At 43.0% G+C, this 22,647-nt stretch overlaps 2 protein-coding genes across 4 annotated transcripts; one reads left to right on the top strand and one right to left on the bottom strand.

Annotated features, from left to right (window-relative positions):
- Positions 1–1,596: 1,596 nt before the first annotated feature.
- On the bottom strand, positions 1,597–8,566 carry pdcd2 (programmed cell death 2). 3 transcript variants are annotated; one of them, XM_056412941.1, is made up of 9 exons: positions 8,503–8,566; positions 4,972–5,182; positions 4,206–4,314; positions 3,945–3,998; positions 3,500–3,688; positions 3,145–3,303; positions 2,943–3,043; positions 2,754–2,867; positions 1,597–2,355 (listed from the first exon to the last, which is right to left on the bottom strand). In XM_056412941.1, the coding sequence occupies exons 2-9, from the start codon at positions 5,167–5,169 to the stop codon at positions 2,179–2,181; spliced, it is 1,101 nt and encodes a 366-aa protein (XP_056268916.1). In that variant the 5' UTR covers positions 5,170–5,182; positions 8,503–8,566; the 3' UTR covers positions 1,597–2,178. The 3 variants fall into 3 exon arrangements, with proteins under 3 accessions (XP_056268916.1, XP_056268915.1, XP_056268917.1); XM_056412940.1 differs by lacking the exon at positions 8,503–8,566 and having other exon boundaries at positions 4,972–6,086; XM_056412942.1 differs by lacking the exons at positions 4,972–5,182; positions 8,503–8,566 and adding an exon at positions 4,806–4,937.
- Positions 6,438–15,106, top strand: ppm1g (protein phosphatase, Mg2+/Mn2+ dependent, 1G). Its single transcript, XM_056412938.1, has 14 exons — positions 6,438–6,599; positions 6,886–7,022; positions 7,790–7,862; positions 8,199–8,284; positions 8,528–8,657; positions 8,930–9,041; positions 9,543–9,736; positions 9,886–10,064; positions 10,167–10,292; positions 12,124–12,226; positions 12,364–12,495; positions 12,676–12,805; positions 12,977–13,076; positions 13,325–15,106. Exons 2-14 carry the CDS (start codon positions 6,912–6,914, stop codon positions 13,526–13,528), a joined length of 1,680 nt encoding a protein of 559 aa, XP_056268913.1. The 5' UTR covers positions 6,438–6,599; positions 6,886–6,911; the 3' UTR covers positions 13,529–15,106.
- Positions 15,107–22,647: the final 7,541 nt, after the last annotated feature.

Genomic DNA, 22,647 nt, shown 5'->3' with positions numbered 1-22,647 from the left:
CTCCTGAAAGAGGAACGTAGGACGACAGGTGAGGCGCAGGAAATGCAGAAATACCTTTATTGATAACTTCACATGTTACACAAGGTCAAAGTACAAAGACATAAAACTAAGTCATCAATAAATAAATGTTGAGATGCCTGTACCTTAGTGTAAATGTTTACGTTACGGCATTAACAAGTTGCGCCTGCGCATGCGCCACAGCCGAGATTATTGGCGACTTGCCAGGTTTTACCTCCGTGAGTTCGGCTTTTCTGGTGTTGCCCTTCAAAACAAAAGCTCAACATTGAGCTTTTTATTGTCTGGTGGAGCAATCTGGTTTACTTGAAAGTAATTACAATTGCATTTATTCTATTATTTGAAAAAGCTCAGATGCAGGAGTCACAAATGGGGATCTGATATTTATTATTATTATAATTATTTAAATCTTGTTGAAAAAAATCACCAAATCAAAGACCAGGAGCTGGATTACTGACAGCAGCTAACAGACGGCCTCAGACTGTCTGTGCTTATGAACTAACTACAAGCTCACAGGCAGAGTTCAGTCACAGCCGTCACACTGACTGGAGTCACATGACTTGATGGCATTGTGATGATGCTACACATAGACAGCTGTCTGAAGGTCTGTGGTTTTGGGTTAATCATTATCAAAAAAATTGCCCCCCCTGAGAATTTTTTCAGGAGCCGCCACTGGTTTTGAACGACAGCGTCAAAGTGATCAACTTCATAAAGTCAAGGCCACGCAATGCACGCCTGTTTCGCCGCCTCTGTGAAAATATGGGAGCTGAACACACAACACTGCTGCTGCACACAGAAGTACGCTGGCTCTCTCGAGGGAGAATACTCAACCGGCTGTTGGAATTACGATCTGAAGTACACACCTTTCTGATCGAGCACAGGTCTCCCCATGCCACGTTGTTCCAGGACACAGACCGGCTTGCAAAGCTGTGCTATCTGGCAGATATATTCAGCAAACTGAACGAACTGAATGTGTCTCTGCAGGGCAAGGAGACCAGCATTTTAAACATGTATGACAAGTTGGGTGGCTTCCTGAAGAAAGCAGAGCTGTGGAGAAGGTCCTCTGCAGAGGGAGATTTCACCTGCTTTCCCCAGGTGGGTGCTTTTCTCTCTCATGAGGATGTGGACAGAGCTGCAGTCAAGTCAGTCATAGTGGGACATTTGACCAACGTGATTAAAGATTTTCATTCCTACTTTCCTGACATGGAGGATAAATCTGTACAGCTGGATTGGGTGAGAAACCCATTTCTCTTGTCTGAAGCAAACAGAAGCAAGCTACCTGTCACTTATCAGGAAAAACTCTTGGAAGTGTCATCTGACCGTGGCCTCCAGATGAACTTTGCCACATCCACACTCACACAGTTTTGGGTGTGTGTGAAGCAGGAGCACCCTGACCTGGGACAGAAAGCTTTGGAGCAGCTACTGCCCTTTGCCTCCACATATTTATGTGAGGCCTCCTTCTCTGCAATGACTGTGATCAAAACAAAGCAAAGAAACAGACTGTGCCTGGAGAAGAGCTTCATCACAGCAGTGGCCTCCCTGCCACCAAGACTGACAAAGATCCTCAGTGAAGCACAAGCACACGTTTCTCATTAAAATGTAAATGCTAAAGCATTCAGTTTAATGCAATGTTCATTGTTGACAGTTTAATAAATCCGACACTGATGGCACAGTGCTGTGTATTACTACTTTTTTTTTACCAAAGATTATTTGCGCTGGTTAGGGGGTACTTGGCTGAAAAAAGTATTTCACAAAGGGTACATCACTGAAAAAAGGTTGAGAACCACTGATGTAGCACATAAGTTACTCACAAACCACACAGGTCAGACAGACCACCAGAATCCTTGTTCATCGTACAATAGGAAATATTTGAAAGTGTTGAGGAACCAGAACTATAATTCCTGTCTAAACTTCTAATAGAAAGATGAAAATACATAGTGATTTTTTTGCACTCCAAAAACACCTTTATTGTCCTTCCCAGTCTTAGAAAGATTCCTCTCTCGGCCAGCTTAACGACACACTGATTTTAATGTGATCCGTGTGTCATCAGTTAGACGAGCAGCTAACTACTAACTACAGCAGATGTCCGTTCCACTAAATGGGGAGCGACGTCACGCTGAGCTGCCACGTGCATCCTGAACTCTGTCCAGCAGCAGGAAGATCTCATGTGGGTTTCATCTGCATGCGATCAGAGCCGAAGTCCTGTTTCCAGATGAACTCGGGGCGGTACTGGTCGCCATGGTTACAGCTGGCAGAGCACGTATAGACAGCCAGTGTCCCCCAGTCGATACTGGCTGCAGTCGAGTCCACACACAGACTGTTTAACAGCTGCGGCATCACCTAAAGACACACACACACACGGTTATCACGTGTGTATGAAACACACAATCCGACATATTTTAAGTTATTGAACCACCGCATGAATAATAATCACAAACATCTTTGGGCAGCACACTTCGAGGTCGTTCTTCTTGTTCACAATGAACTGTGATAATAAACCTGTGGCCAGTGAGCTTTGACTAAATCAACCATTTCTATTGTCATGTTGGACATTACTAAACACTTTCTTCAGCTAAAAGACAGAACTAGGTCCTTGTTGTCACTCCTAAGAATAAAATACAAACCTGCACACACAACTTTATATACTTGGCACAGATTAATAACACGTTGGCATTTAACACGAGTGAGTAAGAAGGAAACCCCGGGAAAAAGAAGATCGAGGGAGAAGAAAGGACTACCTGAAACTCAAAAGTCCTCTCGGCGCCACAGGTGCATGCTGGGATATCCTGATCGCAAGGGATGTGCTGAAAAGAGACCCACAAGGGGGAGCCCCCTCGACTGTAACGCACCACCTGAACACAAACAAAACACGGTGAGGAAACTGTGTAAGATCGACTCGATTGTCTACGTTGACGTCTTTAGTTAACCTGGTGCGGTTCTGGTGCGATCCGCTTTTTAAACCGCTGGAACACTTCGTTGTCTTCAGTCTCGTGCGTAGCCATCGCCTCCAGGTCCGTCTCTGCCATGGCTGAACGGCGAACAAGTCAAGTCAGAAGAGACACGAGAGATTGGTGAACTACGTCATGTGACCAATGTTGTTATAGTTGGAAGTAATAATTGAAGCCTCACTGTCGGCGAAGGAGGGACACTCTTCACTCCCGTTCTCTTCTTCGGCCTCCTGTGGGTCTTCCTTCTCCTCCTCCTCCTCCTTCTCCTCCTCCTCCTCAGGTTCAGTGATCAGCTCAGACTCGGGGAAGAGGAAGGTTGAAGTCGTGACAGTGGACGCTTCTATATATAGACAGATAAAAAAGACACATCGGAAACATTAAGTCAGGAATTGAACGAAACTCTGCGACTCTAAACTCAAGCAGGAATAAGCTTTCACACCTGGAAAGAAGATGACGTCGGGGGGAAACGTCAAATCCCACTGCTCACAGCTCAGAAACACACAGGTATTTTACACACACACACGTAAGACACTCACCCTGAGCGCCACACTCCGTCTTGTGTGTGTGTTTCCAGTGGAGGGTCTGGTGGTGTTTCCCACAGTAGGTTACAGCGTGGCAGCGGGAGCAGGCTTTGTTGCCGGGACAACCGCACACCCAGCACAGTTTAATTCCAGAGACGGACAACACACTCTGGTCCGGTTCACCATCGCTGGAGGGTTCATCCTCTGGAGGAAAAGAAAGATTAATGAATCATAACAAATCCGATTTGAAATGCTTTTAAAAAATCGAAAAGAATCCCCTTGCAAATCATTTTTAAAAAGTTTGCATGAGCACATTACATCATACTGACCATACTGTACTTGTATATCAGCTCATAAAAACATATAGTATAAGTATTGATAAATTAAACCTCTTCACTCAAATCTTATTTATAGTGACCAAGAATTATACTTTTACTGACATCCTGCAAAACACACCAACCTGGAGGATCGTAGGGGTAGAACTCATTCCTCCTCGGCAGCTGGCAACTGAAAACTAAAAAGGAAAGAAGGAGAGAAGACAAGCGGTCAGAAAACTTGACAACATTATATTTACGCTTTTTAAAAAAAAAGTTAGAAGAGTTAATAGTGTCAAGAAATGTGGACAGGAGACTTGGGGAAGGGTGGAGAATAATAGGAAGTAGAGCAAGAAGACTAAAAGAGTCCTGCAACAAACATTAAAGAAACAAAGGTGACGGGTTACCTTTCAAACAGCGGCTGTCGTTACACGTGTAGCACTCACGAGTTTTACAGCAGAACAAAAAGAGCGTTCTGTGGAAACTTCTGTCCTGACCAGAAATTGGTGCGTAAACCTGCACGAAAGATGGAGGAGAGGGTACTTGAGTACTTAATCTAGTTGCATAACAAGGGGGTTAAGACGGGTACAGAGAAGTTAACTAATGCAAGATTAAGGCAAGTACAATTGTCATTTAAGAGTAAATATGCCTGATATTATATTGAAGATTTTTCTACTCCCAAGTGTTTTTAAATTCCCTGAGAAATGTTGAAATACATTTGTACACTTCTACTCTGTGTGTGATACTGTGTTTTCTATCTGGGGTTAAAATATGATGCCTCAATTCTTGATTGTATAACTAATAGAGAAGACAAATCAGACTCAGCAGATGATACTTTTTGGATGAGGTTCAGCTGAGAAGAAAGTCAACATATAGACACACACACACACACACACACACATATATATATATATAGTTATTATTTTTGGATGAGGTTCAGCTGTGAAGAAAGTCAACGTAAGAGTAGAAAAAAACAAGACATTTAAACTTATATTATAAAGTCATACCTGCAAACTCATGAGGGGTGAAAAAGGTGACAACGGGGTGGGGGTCCTCTGCTCTGACTAAGTCAGTGCCCACAAACCCTTCTAATAAGAATATAATATATATATATATATATATATAATTATAATATGTTCCACCATCAGGGGGACATTATCACTGGACACGAACCTGCAGCAGGAAGGCCAGAGGCAGGCGGCATATCTCGCACTCCAGCGCCGGCACTGGGGGCAGGCCCGTCTGGCTGAGCCACGCCGGTTTCCCGCCGACTTTACTGGGGAACTGCGGGGAGAGAAGCCGCCACGGCTCCGCCTCCTCCAGGAAACCCAGATCTACCTCCACCGAGGACCGGCTGGGATCACCGGACATACCGCGGGAGCTTCTGCGTATGTCACAGGAATATATCAAGATGGATAATTTAACAAAATAAACGTGTTTAAAAAAAAAGAAACTCTCACTACACAACACATGAAATGCGAGTACAGTTCAGAAAAGGGTCCGTAAGGAAACACTGTCTATGTGGTGTTTCGTTCCGCAAGCCTGTTACTTTATATACAATTTATACTGATTCACTGGTTCAGATTTTAAGTTAATATAGAATCAGTTTATTTACTTACACTTATATGTTTTTTTTATAATCCTCAACATCTGCGCGAACTTGGAGAGAACATTGTTGGAAAAATATAATTAGATTCTGTATTACTCCCCAAATTACAAGCAAATGTATGTAAATTCAACAACCATGTTAGAGGAAATGTGGGGCAGGGAATGTAGACCATTGTCATACATGTTGTCTCTACCCAGAAAATGTACAGTTTGGGGGAAATGGCCATATATTTATTGTCAACATTCTGGGCTATGACACACCTAAGTATTTTATGCTTCTCTACTTTGGTAATATGACAGCAGATACTGTGTTATGAGAAGACAGGTACCTGCTAAATATTCTGCTAGCAGCTCGTAAAAAGTCCATTACGAAGAGATGGCAAACAATAGAACCACCATCACAAGATGGATGGTTGACAATCGTGACTGATATGATATGGAAGTGTTAACTCACAGAATAAAAGCTCAAGAGGAGCAATGTCGTGAGAAGTAGGAGAAATGGACAATGTTTACACGTCAACGAGAACACAAGATAAGAACACTTGAATGTTGTTCAGGATTTATCATGCTTTTGAGAGGACCGGTCAAACCAGAACCCCTTGTTTTAATTATTTTGTATTTTCTTTTGCTGTTGTTATTTTTTTCTTCTTTTTCATTTCTGTATATATGTTCTATATGTGCTAAAAAGAAAAGAAAACTGTTTTTTTTTTTTAAAGAAAAAAAAAGAAAGACAGGAAAATATAACTAATTCTATGGTTTAAATACACGTATACTGCCATCTATTGGCAGGAAGAGGAACCACTTTGAATGCTAATGCTAACGCAGCGTACCAGCCACAACTCTGCACACGAAAATGACTCTTATTAAATTATATTACTTGCCTGCTTTGAGGATGTTTTGTATTTTTTGCCTGTATGATGTTGAAATAGTTGTAAATTGCAAAAAAAAAAAAAAAAAATCGATAATACCACCAACAAAAAGACATCATGACGCGCGATGTCCGCCCGGGGCACGCCCCTTAGTTCCAACGAAAGGGACGTGCGCGTGCGCTCACTTCCTCCGCAGCTCCTGCTTCTCCTCGCTGCCTCCGTGTTGATAGCGGCTTCTGCTTTCACACGTGCACTCTCTTCTATGTGAAGCTCCCTTCTCGAAAAAAAACCGGTTATAAAACACATCCTGGTCTGTCGGAAGAGGTACGTTGAACATTGGAAATGTTTTGGATCTTTCTACATCTGCGCAGCCGTTTACGCGCGCGCGCGTGAGTGTGTGTGTGTAGGGGGTGGGGGGCAGAGGTTAGGGCTTGAAGTTTAGCTGTGTTAGCATGATGTTAGCTAGCTAGTGCGTCTACTTTTTGTTGTGGTGTTGCTAACGTTAGCTAGCTAGCGGGCGGTTTTGAAGTGGGACAAATTTAAAAAAGGGTCGCGTCTCTGTCGGGTGAGCTACACTTTGACGGTTGCCCCCACGTCATCCTCTTTCCAGGTGTGAAGCCATAGTAACCGACGACCATGGGGGCTTATCTGTCGCAACCTAACACGACCAAGACCTCTTCCGATGGCGGCAACGGCAACATGAGCTACGGCTTCTCTGCCATGCAGGGCTGGCGCGTCTCCATGGAGGTGAGGCGGAAAATCATTGAACGGATCAGAGACGACGACGTTGCCGCTTCTTGAACGCAACGAACACAGCATTTCATTTGAGCTGTAAATGGCGGGATCAGGGGGGGGTTGAGGCCTCTGGAGAGGGTTCTTTGCACAACAGAGTTCGTCACACCGTAACTATCTTTTCACTGAGCATCATCTGTTGTGGTGGATTAAATCCAGTTTTTTTTAATGCTGAGTTGCTTTGTAATCACTCCCCCACAACAGGAGAGCATGTCATTGATGCCTGCTGTTTCACGCTTTCTTTCTTTTTCTCATAAGAAAAATACGTAAATTACATTTGGAAATGCAGTGCCATTGCTTCATTCTATTGTGTCACTTATGATGAGAACCAGTTGATTCGCAGTAATACACCAGCCAGACATCAACTGGTAGCAAGACGCATGTATGGATCTGTGTAATGATCAAATGTTGTTTGATGAGCAACAATAAGCATTTTAATGATATACTAAATGAGTAAAGATAATTTATATAGGTCTTTCCTTATGTACTGGATGCTTTTTTCATTAGAAGAGAGATTTCCGATTGCCTTGATTTGTAACAATTTGTAAACTGTCATTAAATTATATTTAATTTAGCTCACTCTTTTATCTAAAGCAACCTACAATCATGTTACATTCATACACCGTAGACACAGCTACAGGGAGCAATTGAGGGTCAAGTGTCTCGCTCAAGGGCATGCTGCCTGTATTTTAATGTGCATTATTCTGTTTGTTGTGCCACAGGATGCCCACAATTGTATCCCAGAGTTTGATGCGGAGGAGACGGCCATGTTTTCTGTGTATGATGGACATGGAGGTAAAGCACATACACACTGTGTTCCATTTATATAATTGTGCAGGATAAATTGTGGCATGTCAAGCATATATACACCTACGTAACATTATTTTGTGTCAGCCCAGTCTTGACCGTACCCTAATGTGGACAATGCACACTGCGCACAAATAAAAACAAATATATGTTTGCATCACAAACGGCAGTCAGAGATCCAAATGTTCTCTTCCCTTTTTGATCACAGCACACATTTCTATGATGTGTTTTTGATCATTTTACCCTTTTTTCTTGTTATGCACACCTGAGAACTTTGTATAGCAACCTATCCTGAGAATGTATTCAACCTGCTGTACCATTCAGGTGAGGAGGTGGCTCTATACTGTTCAAAGTACCTTCCTGGCATCATCAAGGAGCAGAAGACCTACAAAGATGGCAAACTTCAAAAGGTGAGGCTCAATGGCATGACCTGTCTTAAACAAGTTTGACAAGGCAGACGTCTTCACAACCAGAGGCGTTGCTGCTCGACTGTGGCATAGTTACAATTAATGTGGTGTAAGAGGCAATGTTTTATGAGAGTGTGTTCACTGTTTCAGAGTACTGACACAGTTGAAACAATGAACGCAACATGTTTCCCATTCACCGATACTCTCAAACTTTGACACACCTTCCTTAATGCATAATGTTTCCAGGCTCTGGAGGAAGCCTTCTTGGACATCGACCGCAGAATGACCACAGAGGATGTTATTAAGGAGCTCGTCCAGATCGCTGGGCGTCCCACTGAGGCGCCGCCCGCTGCAAAGGTGTCCGAGGAGGATGATTGTGAGTACACACCTAACAATGAGATGTACGTAGGCAAGTTTGTTGTCGATGTGTTGTAAGGAACATATAACAAAGCAGATTAATGTTGAATAGTACTAAGGAATGAGAGCATTGTCATTCAGCAGAAGGTAATGAACTACTCATGACTTTCAAGAACACAAAACATCCTGAGGTGTATGCACGTACGCTGCAGGTAGTTTTATGACGGGAATGTAACATTCTAATTATAATGACCTCATCTAAATTTTTCCATGTTTCTACCTTCCTTTCAGTGGACACAGAGGAGGCAGCTTTACTCCATGAAGAAGCCACAATGACCATAGAGGAGCTGCTGGTACGCTATGGCCAGAACCTCAATGCTGTCAAACATGCAGCTGCCATCAGGTACTCAAACACACTATAAATTTTGAAATTTTCATAAAAAGGACACAATGTGTCGACGAAGAAGTGGAGTTTGAGCCTCGCATAGCCAGTGAAACCTTCCTGCTAAGGTTCCCTTTCAAATAGGATGCCACGGTGACCTGAAACAAGTCAACCGTTACAGTATCACAGATGTTTGTAACTGTTGTGTCTTTCTGGCTGTTTAACTGATTACTTTGCTGTATTATGTCTTGCCTCTTTTGAACGTAAAACATGCATCACATCACATAAAGAAAGTAGTGGTAATGTCACATGGCTAAATTGTTGTTTTTATCTTTGGATACATTTGTATGTAATCTGTATTTTTGAATATAAAAGAATAATTCAAACGACTGGAATCCAGCAACCTATTTCTTCAGTAATCCCGAGTCCAAATTTCTTGTGTTTAAAAAAGACAGTCATTAAAGGTTAGGACTCATGTGGTGGGTTCTCTTTTTTTAATCTCCTTTGTGTTTTTGTTCTTAGTGCGGCTGCTAAGAAAGCGGCCTCTTCGAAGCCCGAGGTCTTGGAAGACAAAGAGGAAGGTGGGAAAGGACAGGAGGAGGGGATAAATGGAGAGGTAGAGGAGAGCAACAGGAAGGGGGAAAAAGGCCAAGGAGCGGAGTGCGGGTCGAAGCTGCGAGTCTGTCGGAGAACAGGCGAGGACGCCAGTGGTCCAGGTACGGAACTGAGATTAAGGAGTCTTAAAATATCTGCCTGCTCAAATAATGAAAATATATTTTAGGAATTTACTGTCGTGTTTAAAAAAAGTTTTGGCTTGTATGCCCACTATTGTTATCTGAGCACTTACCCACCATCCTCTCTACAGCCGCTGACTGTGGAGGTTCAGGAAGCGCCAATGGAGAAGAAAAGGCTGGCAAGACGGAAGGAGACGCAGGTCCCTCCTGCTCCTCTTTGGCCACTAAGGAGGCAGGAGATTCCAAGTCCAGATTTTTTGATGACAGTGAGGAGTCTGGGGAGGGAGAAGAGGAGGGCAGTGATGAAGAGGTGAGAGCAGAAAACCAGAATAAACTGACCTATTATGTTGTGGAAGCTCTCATGACTTGAAAGGATTGAAATTGTAATTCTCGCCTTTTTTCTTTGTATTAGGAGGGCAGTGAAAAGGAAGAGGGGGACAGCAGTGAGATGGAAGAAGAGAATTCAGAGGGCGAGGAAGACTCTGAAGATGAGGAGGAAGAGGAGATGTGCCTACCTGGAATGGATGGCAAGGAGGAGGTGGGTACAAAGGAGATTGAAACGAATTGTGCTGACTTTACTTCTTGATTACTTTTTTAGCTGTTGTGTTAAAAGATGTATTGCAGTGAAAATGATAAATGATTTTTTAAATTTATGTTGGCTTACACATTAATTTACCTTTTTTAAAATTAGGTTTGGGGTAGAAGGTGATACTCATCAGACTTATGTTCACCGATGTTTGTTTAGAGCACAATACAGTAAAATATGGATAACATATTTTCCATGGACAACAATAGATTTTACTAATATAAATGTAATCATTGAGTGACCTGGTCAAGTTACCAGTGGGAACAACAATGCTGTGTTTATGGAGTTAATGAACAGATAAATGACATTTCATCTTATCAAAACTGTCTTTTTCCTAGTTTTGACTCGAATAAGTTGACATTGATCACTAAAATATAGGACATCTTTCCACATGTTCCAAAGCTTTGACATTGTCTTATAACTAGTGCTGTCAGCGTTAACGCGTTAATCTATACGATTAATTTTACCGCAATTACCGCAACTTTGTTTACTGCGTTGAAGTTGTTGCACTCCTCTGAGTGTCAAACCGCGGCAGTCCGCCTCCTTCCTCCCGTCTGCTCCTCGATATTCACAGAGAACCATCGGGCGACGTGTCGGTGTCGTGGGGCGGAAGGTGCAGGTGATTTATTTTTTTTGCTCAGCCCGATGCGCGCGCACACACGCCGGCATGGAGCTCTGCGGCGCGCGAGACGGAGAGCCGAGAAGAGTGACCGACACGTCGAGACAGAATGGCATGCTGCTGTAGAGACGACCAACAACAGACGTTTAGTTTAATACAAGAACAAAGACGTCTTTAAGGAAAGAACCGTACATTACTTCTGATGTAATCTGGCGCTATAGAGAACGTGACAGGGGGGCGGGGCCTCACCCTGATAGAATAGTGGGGGGAACACTGGGATGTGTCACATGCAAAAGCCTTTAAAAGGTGAATTTACATTGTTTTGAAAAATCGAGAAAATGAGCCCAGACTCCAGAGGGTTAACATGACATATTTTACCAAGTTCACTTGTTCTGCTGCTGTTCGGTGTTAAAGATGACAGGACCAATGGGGTCTCAAATAAACCTTTTCTTACTAATCTGGATGTTTCACTGAAGAAACAATTTATCATCCACGATATTAAATACCTCGCTGGCACTTTATAGGTAGAAGCCTCTTTGAAAACACAGCTCTGTGTGAAGTTTTGTCTTAAAAAAAGAATACAATTAAACAAGTGTCTAAAATACACGCTGACTGAAGGGATTAGTCGTTCATTTAGAAGATTTAGTCTTTAGAAGAAAAAAAAACTTTTAATCGCGATTAATGAATTTCTAAATGTGCGATTAATTAGTTACTTTTTTTAAATCGATTGACAGCCCTACTTAACACATGGCAAAGAGTCGTCAGGCGCAGATGTCCATTGGTAGAATTGGTAATCTTGAAACCATTTTACGCAGCACCTTCCACAGGATGCCCAAAGAAATGTACTTTTAGAGAGCTGGCCATGTAGCAGTGATTGGAATTTCCAGCTGTGACGTAAATAAACAGGTGTTGGATCGCCTCATCGCAGCAGAAGCCAAGTTTCGCGATTTGTGATGACTTTCTGTAAATGGAAGAAGCTTCGATCGCCTGCAGAGAAATGTCTGAAAGCTTTTAGGTCGTTCATTTCCGTCATGGGATAAAAAAAAACATGAAACGATTGTTCAGGTATTTTTTTGTGGCTGGAGTTGTTCTTTTCAATGCTGTCGTAAAACATCATGTAGGTTTTAACGGTGCGTCACATCGCCCATGTTCATGTATTCCCAGCCCGGCTCAGACAGCGGCACCACAGCTGTCGTGGCTCTGATCCGAGGAAAACAGCTGATCGTGGCCAACGCTGGAGACTCTCGCTGCGTGGTGTCCGAGTGCGGTAGGTCCAACATACTTGCCGCCTATTTACCTCACTAGAAGTGATGCAAATAAATGTTTAAAATGTCTATTAAAGTAAACTTAATTCCCCCCCGCATAATGTTGTATTAAACGTCCGAGCCGTGTTTCTTTCTGTAGGCAAAGCTGTCGACATGTCGTACGACCACAAGCCAGAGGACGAGGTGGAACTCGCTCGCATCAAACATGCTGGAGGGAAAGTGACCATGGATGGACGGGTCAACGGGGGACTTAACCTCTCCAGAGCTATCGGTATGCCATTCTTTGTGACCTTTGGATTAGTCTAGTAAGCATGAATAATAAACCTCCCAAAAGATCGAGGTCAATAATGTATACATTCTTTGGTTCAAATTGGGATCTAAAATGTTTGTGCTCTGAGATGTCGGCCTCCTCTCAGCGGAATGTGTTTCTAACGGTGTCTCTGACTCTCAGGCGATCACTTCTACAAGAGGAACAAGGCTCTGTCCCCAGAGGAGCAGATGATTTCTTCAATGCCCGACGTCAAAGTTCTGACCCTCAGCGGGGACCACGACTTCATGGTCATCGCCTGCGACGGCATCTGGTGAGTTTTGGTGCTCGTGGGCAGTTTCTCCTTGAAGTTGATCATTCATGATTCATAACAAAGCGTAGTCTTGGGTATGAAAGATTTCCACATGCCAGTTACCATGTGAGGTGTTCTGTTATCTGTCGTGGAGTTGTTGGTGAGCCCTGTGACCGTGTGTGTTGTGCGCAGGAATGTGTTGAGCAGTCAGGAGGTTGTGGACTTCGTCAGCGAGAGGATCAAACCCGACGAGAGCGGCCATGTCCGACTCCTCTCATCTATTGTGGAAGAGGTAAGAGGGCTCCCAATACACACTGAATGCTTTCCACGCATAACGCCACCAGACCCCCCTCACTCTGCCAGAGAGAGAGAGCCCACATTAGCAATAAGAGGGAGGATGACGGGACATTTGTTCAAAAGACGTTATGTATTTGAGCTTTTTATTTGTCTGGCTGTGAGTCATTATGCGGTCTAGCTTGTAGCTTTAGTTGACTCCTAAACACACGCGTCTTTAAGCTGAAACCTGATATGTCCTCCCAGCTGTTGGACCACTGTTTGGCCCCCGACACATCTGGAGACGGGACAGGATGTGACAACATGACCTGCATCATCATCACCCTCCGGCCGCACCCATCTCCTGGTCAACCCGACGACAAGAAGAAGAGGAAGCACCAGGACGAGGCGGAGGGAGCCGCCGAGCCAGAGAAGAACGAAAACAACAGCAAGAAGGCCAAAAGCGACTAGCGGCAAAGAGAAACTGTCCCAGAGGGAGCAGCTGGTCCTGGACTACCCAGAGAGCATTCTGTTTAATCCTAGCCTCACACACAGGAATTCACCCTGAAGCATCTATTGCGATCGCGATAGGTTCGATCGGCTGAACTAAGATCAGTTTAGTTATTTGTCCTCCGTTTTCAGCCGACTCTCACTTTAACTCCCCCTCCGGTTTCTGGGCTTTCGCACGGAGCTGGAAAGAAGCTGGACACAAGTTTCCTTCCTAAATTTAACGAAACCGACTCGGAAGACGTGTTGAACAGCACATAAATTCCCACGCATTTGTAACTAAATCAAACGACGCTGCAGAACAACGCGGTCTACCACACGGTCGCTGCTCTCCGTTATTGAGATCTTTTCCCACACACGGCAGTTTCCCCACTTTGTTTTCGTAGAAATTTGAAGGTGGCGTCCGGCCTCCGATTCGGTGCGTCTCCATTGCAGTTTTGCGACATGTAACCGCACAACGCCCTCTGTGTGTTGTGGTCACATTACACGGCATTCATTGTATCTCAAAGTGCCATACAATTCCTTTTTTTTTTTTGTAATATCATATCCTCAAATTAGGGACCCCAAATGGCTGCAGAGACATTTGCATTGCATAGAGGTAACTAGAAAAAGGGATTGAATGAGAGAATATTATTGTCTTTTGGAGCCCAACTCTAAAGATGCAGCAGGAGTGCGCCTGTTGGTCCAGTGTGACGTTGAATGTGTTGCTTCCCTGGTTCAGTGAGCAACAGGGACCAACGGTCATCATCCTGTTGCTCTTGTGTGCCATTTTATATGCGTTTCCCCCCAATTGGCCCCATTCACAAGTGGGGATGCCTAGTTCAGTCTCGCTGGTCACCAACAAGACGTCACCATCTTTAGCCTTTTCCCCCCCCATTCCTGCTTCGTGTCTCTCAGAATGTACATTTCCAAAGTAACGGCCAGGGTTTTGTGCGCGTGTGTACTTGTCATCTGTAGGATCTGATGGCGGGGAAACAGGAAGTGACATCGAGCTTCGTTTCCTTTCACGTCTCGCTTTTCATTGAAGCCCTGGGCTGACCAGGACTGCACCGGTCTCGTCTCTCCCTGTTTTCTATTGTACGCTCTTTTTTAAGATCATCTTTAGGAAAGGGTATTTCCAGTCTAATGTTATTTTTTTCCCCCTTTTTTTTTGACGCTTCAGTTATTGGCATTTAATTTCTTTGTCGCAAAACATTTTTTGTGAGCACACGCCCCGACGCTGAAACCGTAGGACAACTTTTGAGTGGAAATGCAATCTGAAGTTCAGAGTGTGAAGACAGTAGCTGTTCAGAATAATTGTCTTTATTTGCAGGAGCTTCATCGACATTAAACCACAACGTGTGACTGTACGGTTGTTTCTAGTGTACCATCTTGTCACCATGCCCTTTTTTTTTTCTGTACAAAGTTTTTTCAATACTTGTAATTGGAGAAAAAGAAAATGCTTTTTCTTTGTATTTGTGAGTTAATGTGACATTTTTGGTGCATACTCTTTTGACACCAGTATGTAAGTACATACAAATAAATTTTTTTAAATAATGAGAACCGTATTCCTGTGTTTATTTAAAACAACCAGTGCTTTCCCCCCCTTTTTTTTACCGTGAAATTATGCTCCATAGATTAGATGTTAAATCAACCAAAATATTATTTATTATTTCATCAGGCATCATTTTTCAATACCAGTAAGTCAGAATGCAGCATCCTCTTTGAACATGGTATCAACTTTATGAGGTCATTAATACGTTTGATAGTTTTTTTTAAATTTGTATTTTAAATTTATTTAACTTGTAAAAATAGTGTCCAGCAGCAGTAGCACATTACACAAGGTTTCAGACAATACAACATTAAACTGACACAATATTTAAAATAAGAAAGATTGTGTTTTAGATCACAGCATGAAAAAAACCCCAAACTGAGACAAGTCATCATAACCCAGTTCACACAGGTGCACATGCATAGTTGTTGAACATCATCGTACATGACAAAATGGTTTCAATGCCGCTTAAGATAAATTAAATGCTACATAATACAACACTAATGTTAAGCCACAATGTTCATATACTTTTGTACCTCTACCAGCCAAACGGCTCCAACCCTATTTTAGCCGATGATGCATTCATGGTCCTCTGAGGATGAACTCTTTCTTCATGAGCTTTTGTTTACGACATTCATTTGTATTTTGTGATATGGATTGCTGGAGGTGAAACGGCTTTATTCCTCGAGGATATTCACCCGGTAAGTGTACAGGTGTGTCAGGCTGGACTGAAATCTTTCATTTAGGCTTGGTTCTATCTTAAGTTGCATATACACAGTAACGTGTACACTGAGCCTGAGACTTATGATGTAAAGAGTTAATGATCGCATCAAACTGTCTAAATGCAGGTTTAATAATTAGTAGCTCTCACTTGGTCCAGACAGGATATAGTGAAGCGACTCTGACGCTACACCGTGGTGCTTTGAGATGAGTTAACCACGCTCACATCTTTGTTTCGCGTGCTAAGATATCAACGCAAAGAGCAACAGAGGCTGAAGTATTGGACAACACAACTACACTGACACTGATCGCAGCACTTTACATACCTGCAAACTTGTCACCTTTCGGTGAAATTCACCGTTTTGAAATCAAAATCGGTCATCCAAGTGAATCGTGTAGATCCGAAGAGCCTGAGAATTACATTGTTCCATGAACGATTAGATAGTTACATGTGTCCCGTGACAGATACAAAAAGTAGTATGCACACATATAAGTACATATATACATACACAACATGTACATGCATATAAAGTTTAAACAGGTTTCCTGGTGGAAGTCACTTCTTGTCAGTGCCTTCGATCTCCGTGACCTTGTCCGTCACCATGGAAACGTTGTCACATGACATGTCTGTACTCTGGTTCTGTGACGTCGCTAGTGACGTCACGGAGCACCGAACCAGAGTCTGTATATAGAAGTGATTTCCAGCAGGAATTCAGTGTGTGAATCTCACAGAAACCCCCCCACCCCTTCTCCATTCAGCCACTTCCCGGGGTGGGGGCCTCTGATGGGATATCACACACAGGGTGGGTGGGAAGGTTTATTATACGTTATATATTATAGGTTATTGGATAAAAGCGGAACAAAAGGAATTAATTTCTTACATAATTTAGAAATAAAAAAAGTGTTCAAGTGCACAAAATTCAGGAAGTCACTTGATTTGTACAATAGTGTAACGTGGGACTTGTTAACCTGTGTGATTGTCGCTCAAGTCGGCCGTAGAGATTTCTCTGATTGGGCCTCGCTCCTATTCACACCTGGGCCCATGCTAAATATAAATATTACTGAATATTTCAATGTGTGGCGGACATCTTACCGGGTTCACCATCATCTTTCAAGGTGTTGTAACTATTCTATTAATATATATATATATATATATATATATATATAATTCTTATTAGAAGGGTTTGTGGGCACTGACTTAGTCAGAGCAGAGGACCCCCACCCCGTTGTTACCTTTTTCACCCCTCATGAGTTTGCAGGTAAGTTTAAATGCCTTGTTTTTTTTCTACTCTTACTTATTTCTTTTACTTTTCTCTATTCTTCTGCACTTATTTGTCTTTGTGCTGCTGCAGCACCTGAATCCCCCCTGGGGATCAACAACAGCTTTATATTATCTTAAATAAAAAATGCTGACCTGAGGAAAAGTTTAGGCATCACCAAAGATATTACCAGATAGGCCAATAAATATGTGTATTAAAATGTCATGACAAGCCATCCAGTAGTTTTATAAACACAGCTGGACATACCTTTGTTCTTTGCTCACATAAAGTCCTGCAGATGGCAGCAAAGACATTTGGACCAATAATGCTGACGTCAGCTTTAAAGAGAGAGAGAGAGAGAGATGTAGCCACGTGCCATCGAGGGCAAAGAGCCTGCAGGGTTTCATCCTGACCAGAGAGCCCGCCCCTGGTTCCACTGACTCACACTCCTCCAGTGCACCAGGACATACCCGACAGTAACCCCATGGGCACAAGATCAAAGTCCTTCTCATGAAGTCGCTGTGGGCACGTTATACTTTACGTCGCCATAGAAACAGGAAAGAGGAAAGAGGACGGACTGTAGTTCCCATCGGCCTCTGGGCCTCTCTGTCCTGCCCTGCCATTGGCTGCTCCTCTACAGCCCCCTGCTCCCCGAGGATAAGTGTTGCTGCAGGAACAATAGAAAACAAGAGAGGAAACACACCCTGTCCTTGGAATCTAAAAATGTCATCACACACACACACACACACACACACACTCACGCACCAGAATACACACATTTCATCCCTGTCTTTAACAGGAAGGATGTTTTTTGTTCTTTTCAGATTAATGGTGCAAGCAAAGTCTGTTAGTCTGGGTGTTTGTTCTCTTCTTGACACAAATAAAGGCCGAGACACTCAGTAGGGTCTGTGTCTGTGTGAACGGCACTATGTTGGCACTATTTTGTCCAGATATATAATGAATACATTTCAAACTACTCTCTGCTCTTGGCTACCATACCAAAACTAAGATGCACGACTCACTCTTCCCCAGGCAATGAACACCGGCTGCTGCTGCCTATCATGTTTTGATTGCTATAACGGTTTTCTTTTAGGACGTGTCTGGCTGTTTCTCAAAAGGCCCCTGCAGGCGGCGGTTCCAGTCTCACCCACGGACATGTTTCTGAAAGGCTACTTCTGTGCAGCTCAATGGCCGCCTTGTCCAGCTGTGTGTGTTGGGGGAGTTGCTTCGGTCTCAAGACGCGTACAACTGACTGATGTCTGTGGAAGAGAGCCACAGAAGTGGGCTGCAACTAACTGTGCATGTATACCTGTGTGTGTGTGTGTGTGTGTGTGTTGTTGAGCCAACGGGTCTTATATAGAAAGTCAGACCACAAGGTTGTAGTTACACACTGTAAGTATTCATCAAGATCTTTTTCGATCTCGTGCTCTTAAAATGCATTGGGCTTGTTGCACTTACACACACACAACACACACACACACACACACACACACACACACATGCCACAGTTGATAGAGGAAGATGTCACAGTCAGCTGTTCTATTATTAGTAGGCTGTACCACCATGTCAGTTCCAGACACATCCTCCGTGTGTGTGTGTGTGTGTGTGTGCGTGTTAATGTGTAATTCATCAACATCAAGCTCAGCATGTTAGATGGGAAAACAGGAAAGCTCCCCACATCCTCAACCCCCCCCCCCTTTCATCCCATTCACTTCTATTCCATTTTTCTTCTCCACCCACTGTCACTTCCTGTCGCCTCTTCTCTCCACTTCCTCTCATTTTCCATCTCTTATTTTACTTCATGATCATTTGAGGCCCGGTCCCTGGCTGCTTTGAATGGGGAAGGGTTAGTAAGAGGCGTACATTGTTTTATCTAAAGCTATAATCACGAGGCTTTCTCCAGGGGATACGGAGCAGCAAGCCAGCTGGAAAAAGTACCCAGCTAGGGGGGTCCAGCAGCAAACACCCCCAGCAGCGATTTCTGAGCACATATAGCTCTATAAGGCACCCACAATACAGAATGCAGGATAAGCCGTGGACAGACACACAAAGCCACCAACATACGGACTCATGCAGTCACACTTATGAACACGAAACCTCTCCATCGGCCGACGTCTAGCAGAGATCATCACAACAACTATAATTGCTAAGAACATCCCTGAAATGAGTTTATTTAAGTCGAAACCTACAAATACAAACATGAAGTCAACGGCATTGGGGTTGATCAGGGCAGCAGATACCAGGACCTGAAACTCTCACACACACACACACACACACACGCACACACACAGATGATCATTCACAAACACAACTGCAGGAAAAGATTCACACATATCAGGACATCAGTATGCACAGTAGGCACACACACACACATGCACATGCACACACACACACACACACACACACACACACACACAGGGTGCGGTCAGAGATAAGAGAGAAGTGGAAACAAGCAGCTGTCTGATTAGCGCAAATACTGCTGCTCTGTATCACCCAACATTTCTTCACACTCTATCTATCTTCACTTTCTCAGCATTATATTCACCTCTTTACTACCCCCCCCCCCCCTTTTCCTACCAAGATGTTGTTCTCTCATTCAAACACTGGTTCCTGTTTTAACATTATCTAAATGTATGTGCACGCAGTAAGAGGACTTTGTTTTACACTAGTAGCAGCCTATATCCAAAATATGAAATATAAATCAGAAATGAAGCCATAAATGCAGCTTTCTACAAACACAATGAAGGTCTTCAGTGTTTCGTACTGACATTGTGCATTAAGTATCATTTAAAGGCCATATTTTATTCCTCGTAGTAAGAATTTGAGCTTTTTAGCAGAAAAAAAATGGAATAAAGGAAAATGGAATGCTTCTTTTCTTTCTGACTCTTATTGTATTTTCATTCAAATCTAATTATTTGATACATGATAATGTCACAGCTCCTTTATGTTCCTTTATCTTAGGATGATGGGGTCCGGTTAAAAAAACAACATTTCACTTAATTTCTCCAGATAATTACAGTGGCAGTTAAAACTATAATGATCACTTGGAGATAAAGCGTCTTTGTGTATTTAGAAAACCGCTATATATGTTTGAATTATTCTTATTCTTATAACAGAACTAACTAGAACGGGCACTCGGTAGAGCGCATACCTTCGCATATCACAAGATTGGGCATTGAATTATGAACATTTTGGCATTAGTTGCATGCCAATTGGATACAAATTGACCGTGCTAGAAGATGTTCTTTTCATGACCTTGACCTTGACCTTTGACCCGATCAATCCCAAAATCTAATCAAATGGTCCTCGGATAATAACCAATCATCCCACCAAATTTCATGCTATTCGGTTTAATACTTTTTGAGTTATGCGAGTAACACGCATACAAATAAATAAATAAATAAATACACGGCGATCAAAACATAATCTTCCGCATTTTCAATGCGAAGGTAATAAGGGAAATACTGTGGGATAATGCTGCTGCACTACATGTGCCTAAAGTCCAATTCCCAAAAAACAGCAACACTCTGCTACACCTTAGTTCATTGAGAGGAGCCCACTGGTGTGCTGGTTGAAGCCGTCAGTGTAGCTAACTGAGAGTATCTCAGTAAGTATCTCTGACTGTGAACTATCAGTATATAGTTTTCAGGAATACTGCTGCTGAAAAGGCCCCTGAATGAAGGAGCTGTTGTTCAGCTGTCACGACATGAAGGCAGAGCGGCAACGTTCAGCATGTCGGCCAGAGGACCCCCCGAGGGCCGACGAAGCAGATCTTATCTCACAATCAAAAGTCGCTATCGAGTGGAACAAGAAGACAACGCTTACTGCGGTTACGAGAGGGGCTTGAGAAGAAAAATAGAAATAGATATTTCTTGGACATCTTGTGATTGAATGCGTCTTGCTTCTCCACAGCAGAATAATCTTGTGACCGGGTTGAAAAGTGAGAGCAACAACAGATCCGTGGTCTGCATGGAGCACAACTCTGGATCACAGACGTTTAATATCTCGTGACCGAACCCATCGTTGATAATTATTTAACCGCGAAAAAACGACTTGTAAATTCTAATAGTTAAAATATAGGACAAAGCAGTTGTTGTATTGACATGGAGGATCAGTGAGATGTTACAGGAAGAGCATGAAGGAAGTGGTTTTCCTTGAATAACTTTTATTATACAGCAACAACAACGACAAAAAGCCAGATTATCTAATACATGTGGCACTTCAACTCCTCTTTAGGAAAGTTAAATTACCCCCTTCTTCCAATTGGTCCGGGGTTTTAACCGACTTTTAACCCAGAGGTCATTCCAACCAACAGAATGAGGCTCCAACACCACCGTGAGCGCTATGAAGACTGCACAATCTGGAGTGAATGCAGAAAAGGCTCGTTGCATTTGGAGATAGAAATGTTCAATAAATCACAGGTGTTATATCTACAGTAATCGAAAGTATTTTCAACAGAAACAGACAAACCGTGGAGAGTCGTCCTCTCACTGCTCCCGGGACCAGCCTCCCATGACTCATGGAGCTTATCTGATGAACCCGACTCCCTGAAGTTACGACCTCAACATCACATCACAGCCCACCCCCCCCCCCTCTCTCTCTCTCTCTCTCCCTCCCCGTCTGCTTGGTTTTAAACAAACAACGCTTCACAGATTCCCTCATCTTCCTGTCTAACACACAAACACACTCACACGGTTCATCCCATTACTTTCTCAAATGTTTAATTCAACTATCAGACAGTAGAACTGTTAAAGGTCTTCACGGCGCTGTTGTCCTGACACAGATATTCACTGACGCTTCGTCTTTGAACTCTCTCTCTCTCTCTCTCTCTCTCTCTCTCTCTCTCTCTCTCGTGTCAGCTCACACAGTTGAGAAAATGACAAAAGTTCTGGCCACGAGCCTGGTCACTGTGTGTGTGTGTGTGTGTGTGTGTTTGTGTATGTGTGTGTGTGTTTGTGTGTGTGTGTGTGTGTACCAGCTGGTTACATCTGGTTTAGGAGGCCACAGAGGGAGGGTGCTTTCTCCCACCTCTCAGTATCAGTTACTAATCCCTGTTTCCCACAAGTGTGCTTTTGTGTGTATATGTGTGTGTGTGTGTGTGTGTGTGTGTGTGTGTCAGGGATAGATCATGAGGTCCCTACCATTCAAATAATTTTCACATTCAGTATTTAAAACAATATGTATGTGATGAAACACAAATTGAACTATTTCAACAGAAAACTAACAAACTGAAAATTTTACATTTTACAGATTTTTTTTTAGCATGATGACATTTAGATGAATGTCGTGGCGTCAGCTTCTCCATCCTCCTCTTTCCTCTCATGCCTCTGGTTTTATCTGATAAACTCTGAGATACCCTCCCCTCCTCAGTCCAGACCTGCCACTCAGCTCTTCACCTGAACCGTCATCTGCTAAAACGACTTCGATACGTATACGGTGTCTCTCATTACTCATACTGTATGCTGCTCCTTCAGAGAAAACATATTGGAGTATTACATTTACCTGACATGCACATATTTCTGAATAAGAATCGACTCACAAAATATAACAATTCAAATTGAATGCATTATTAC

This window comes from Pseudoliparis swirei, chromosome 4 (genome assembly GCF_029220125.1).
Source record: "Pseudoliparis swirei isolate HS2019 ecotype Mariana Trench chromosome 4, NWPU_hadal_v1, whole genome shotgun sequence".
Lineage (NCBI taxonomy): Eukaryota > Metazoa > Chordata > Actinopteri > Perciformes > Liparidae > Pseudoliparis > Pseudoliparis swirei.
This window is presented reverse-complemented; position numbering and strand designations above follow the sequence as displayed.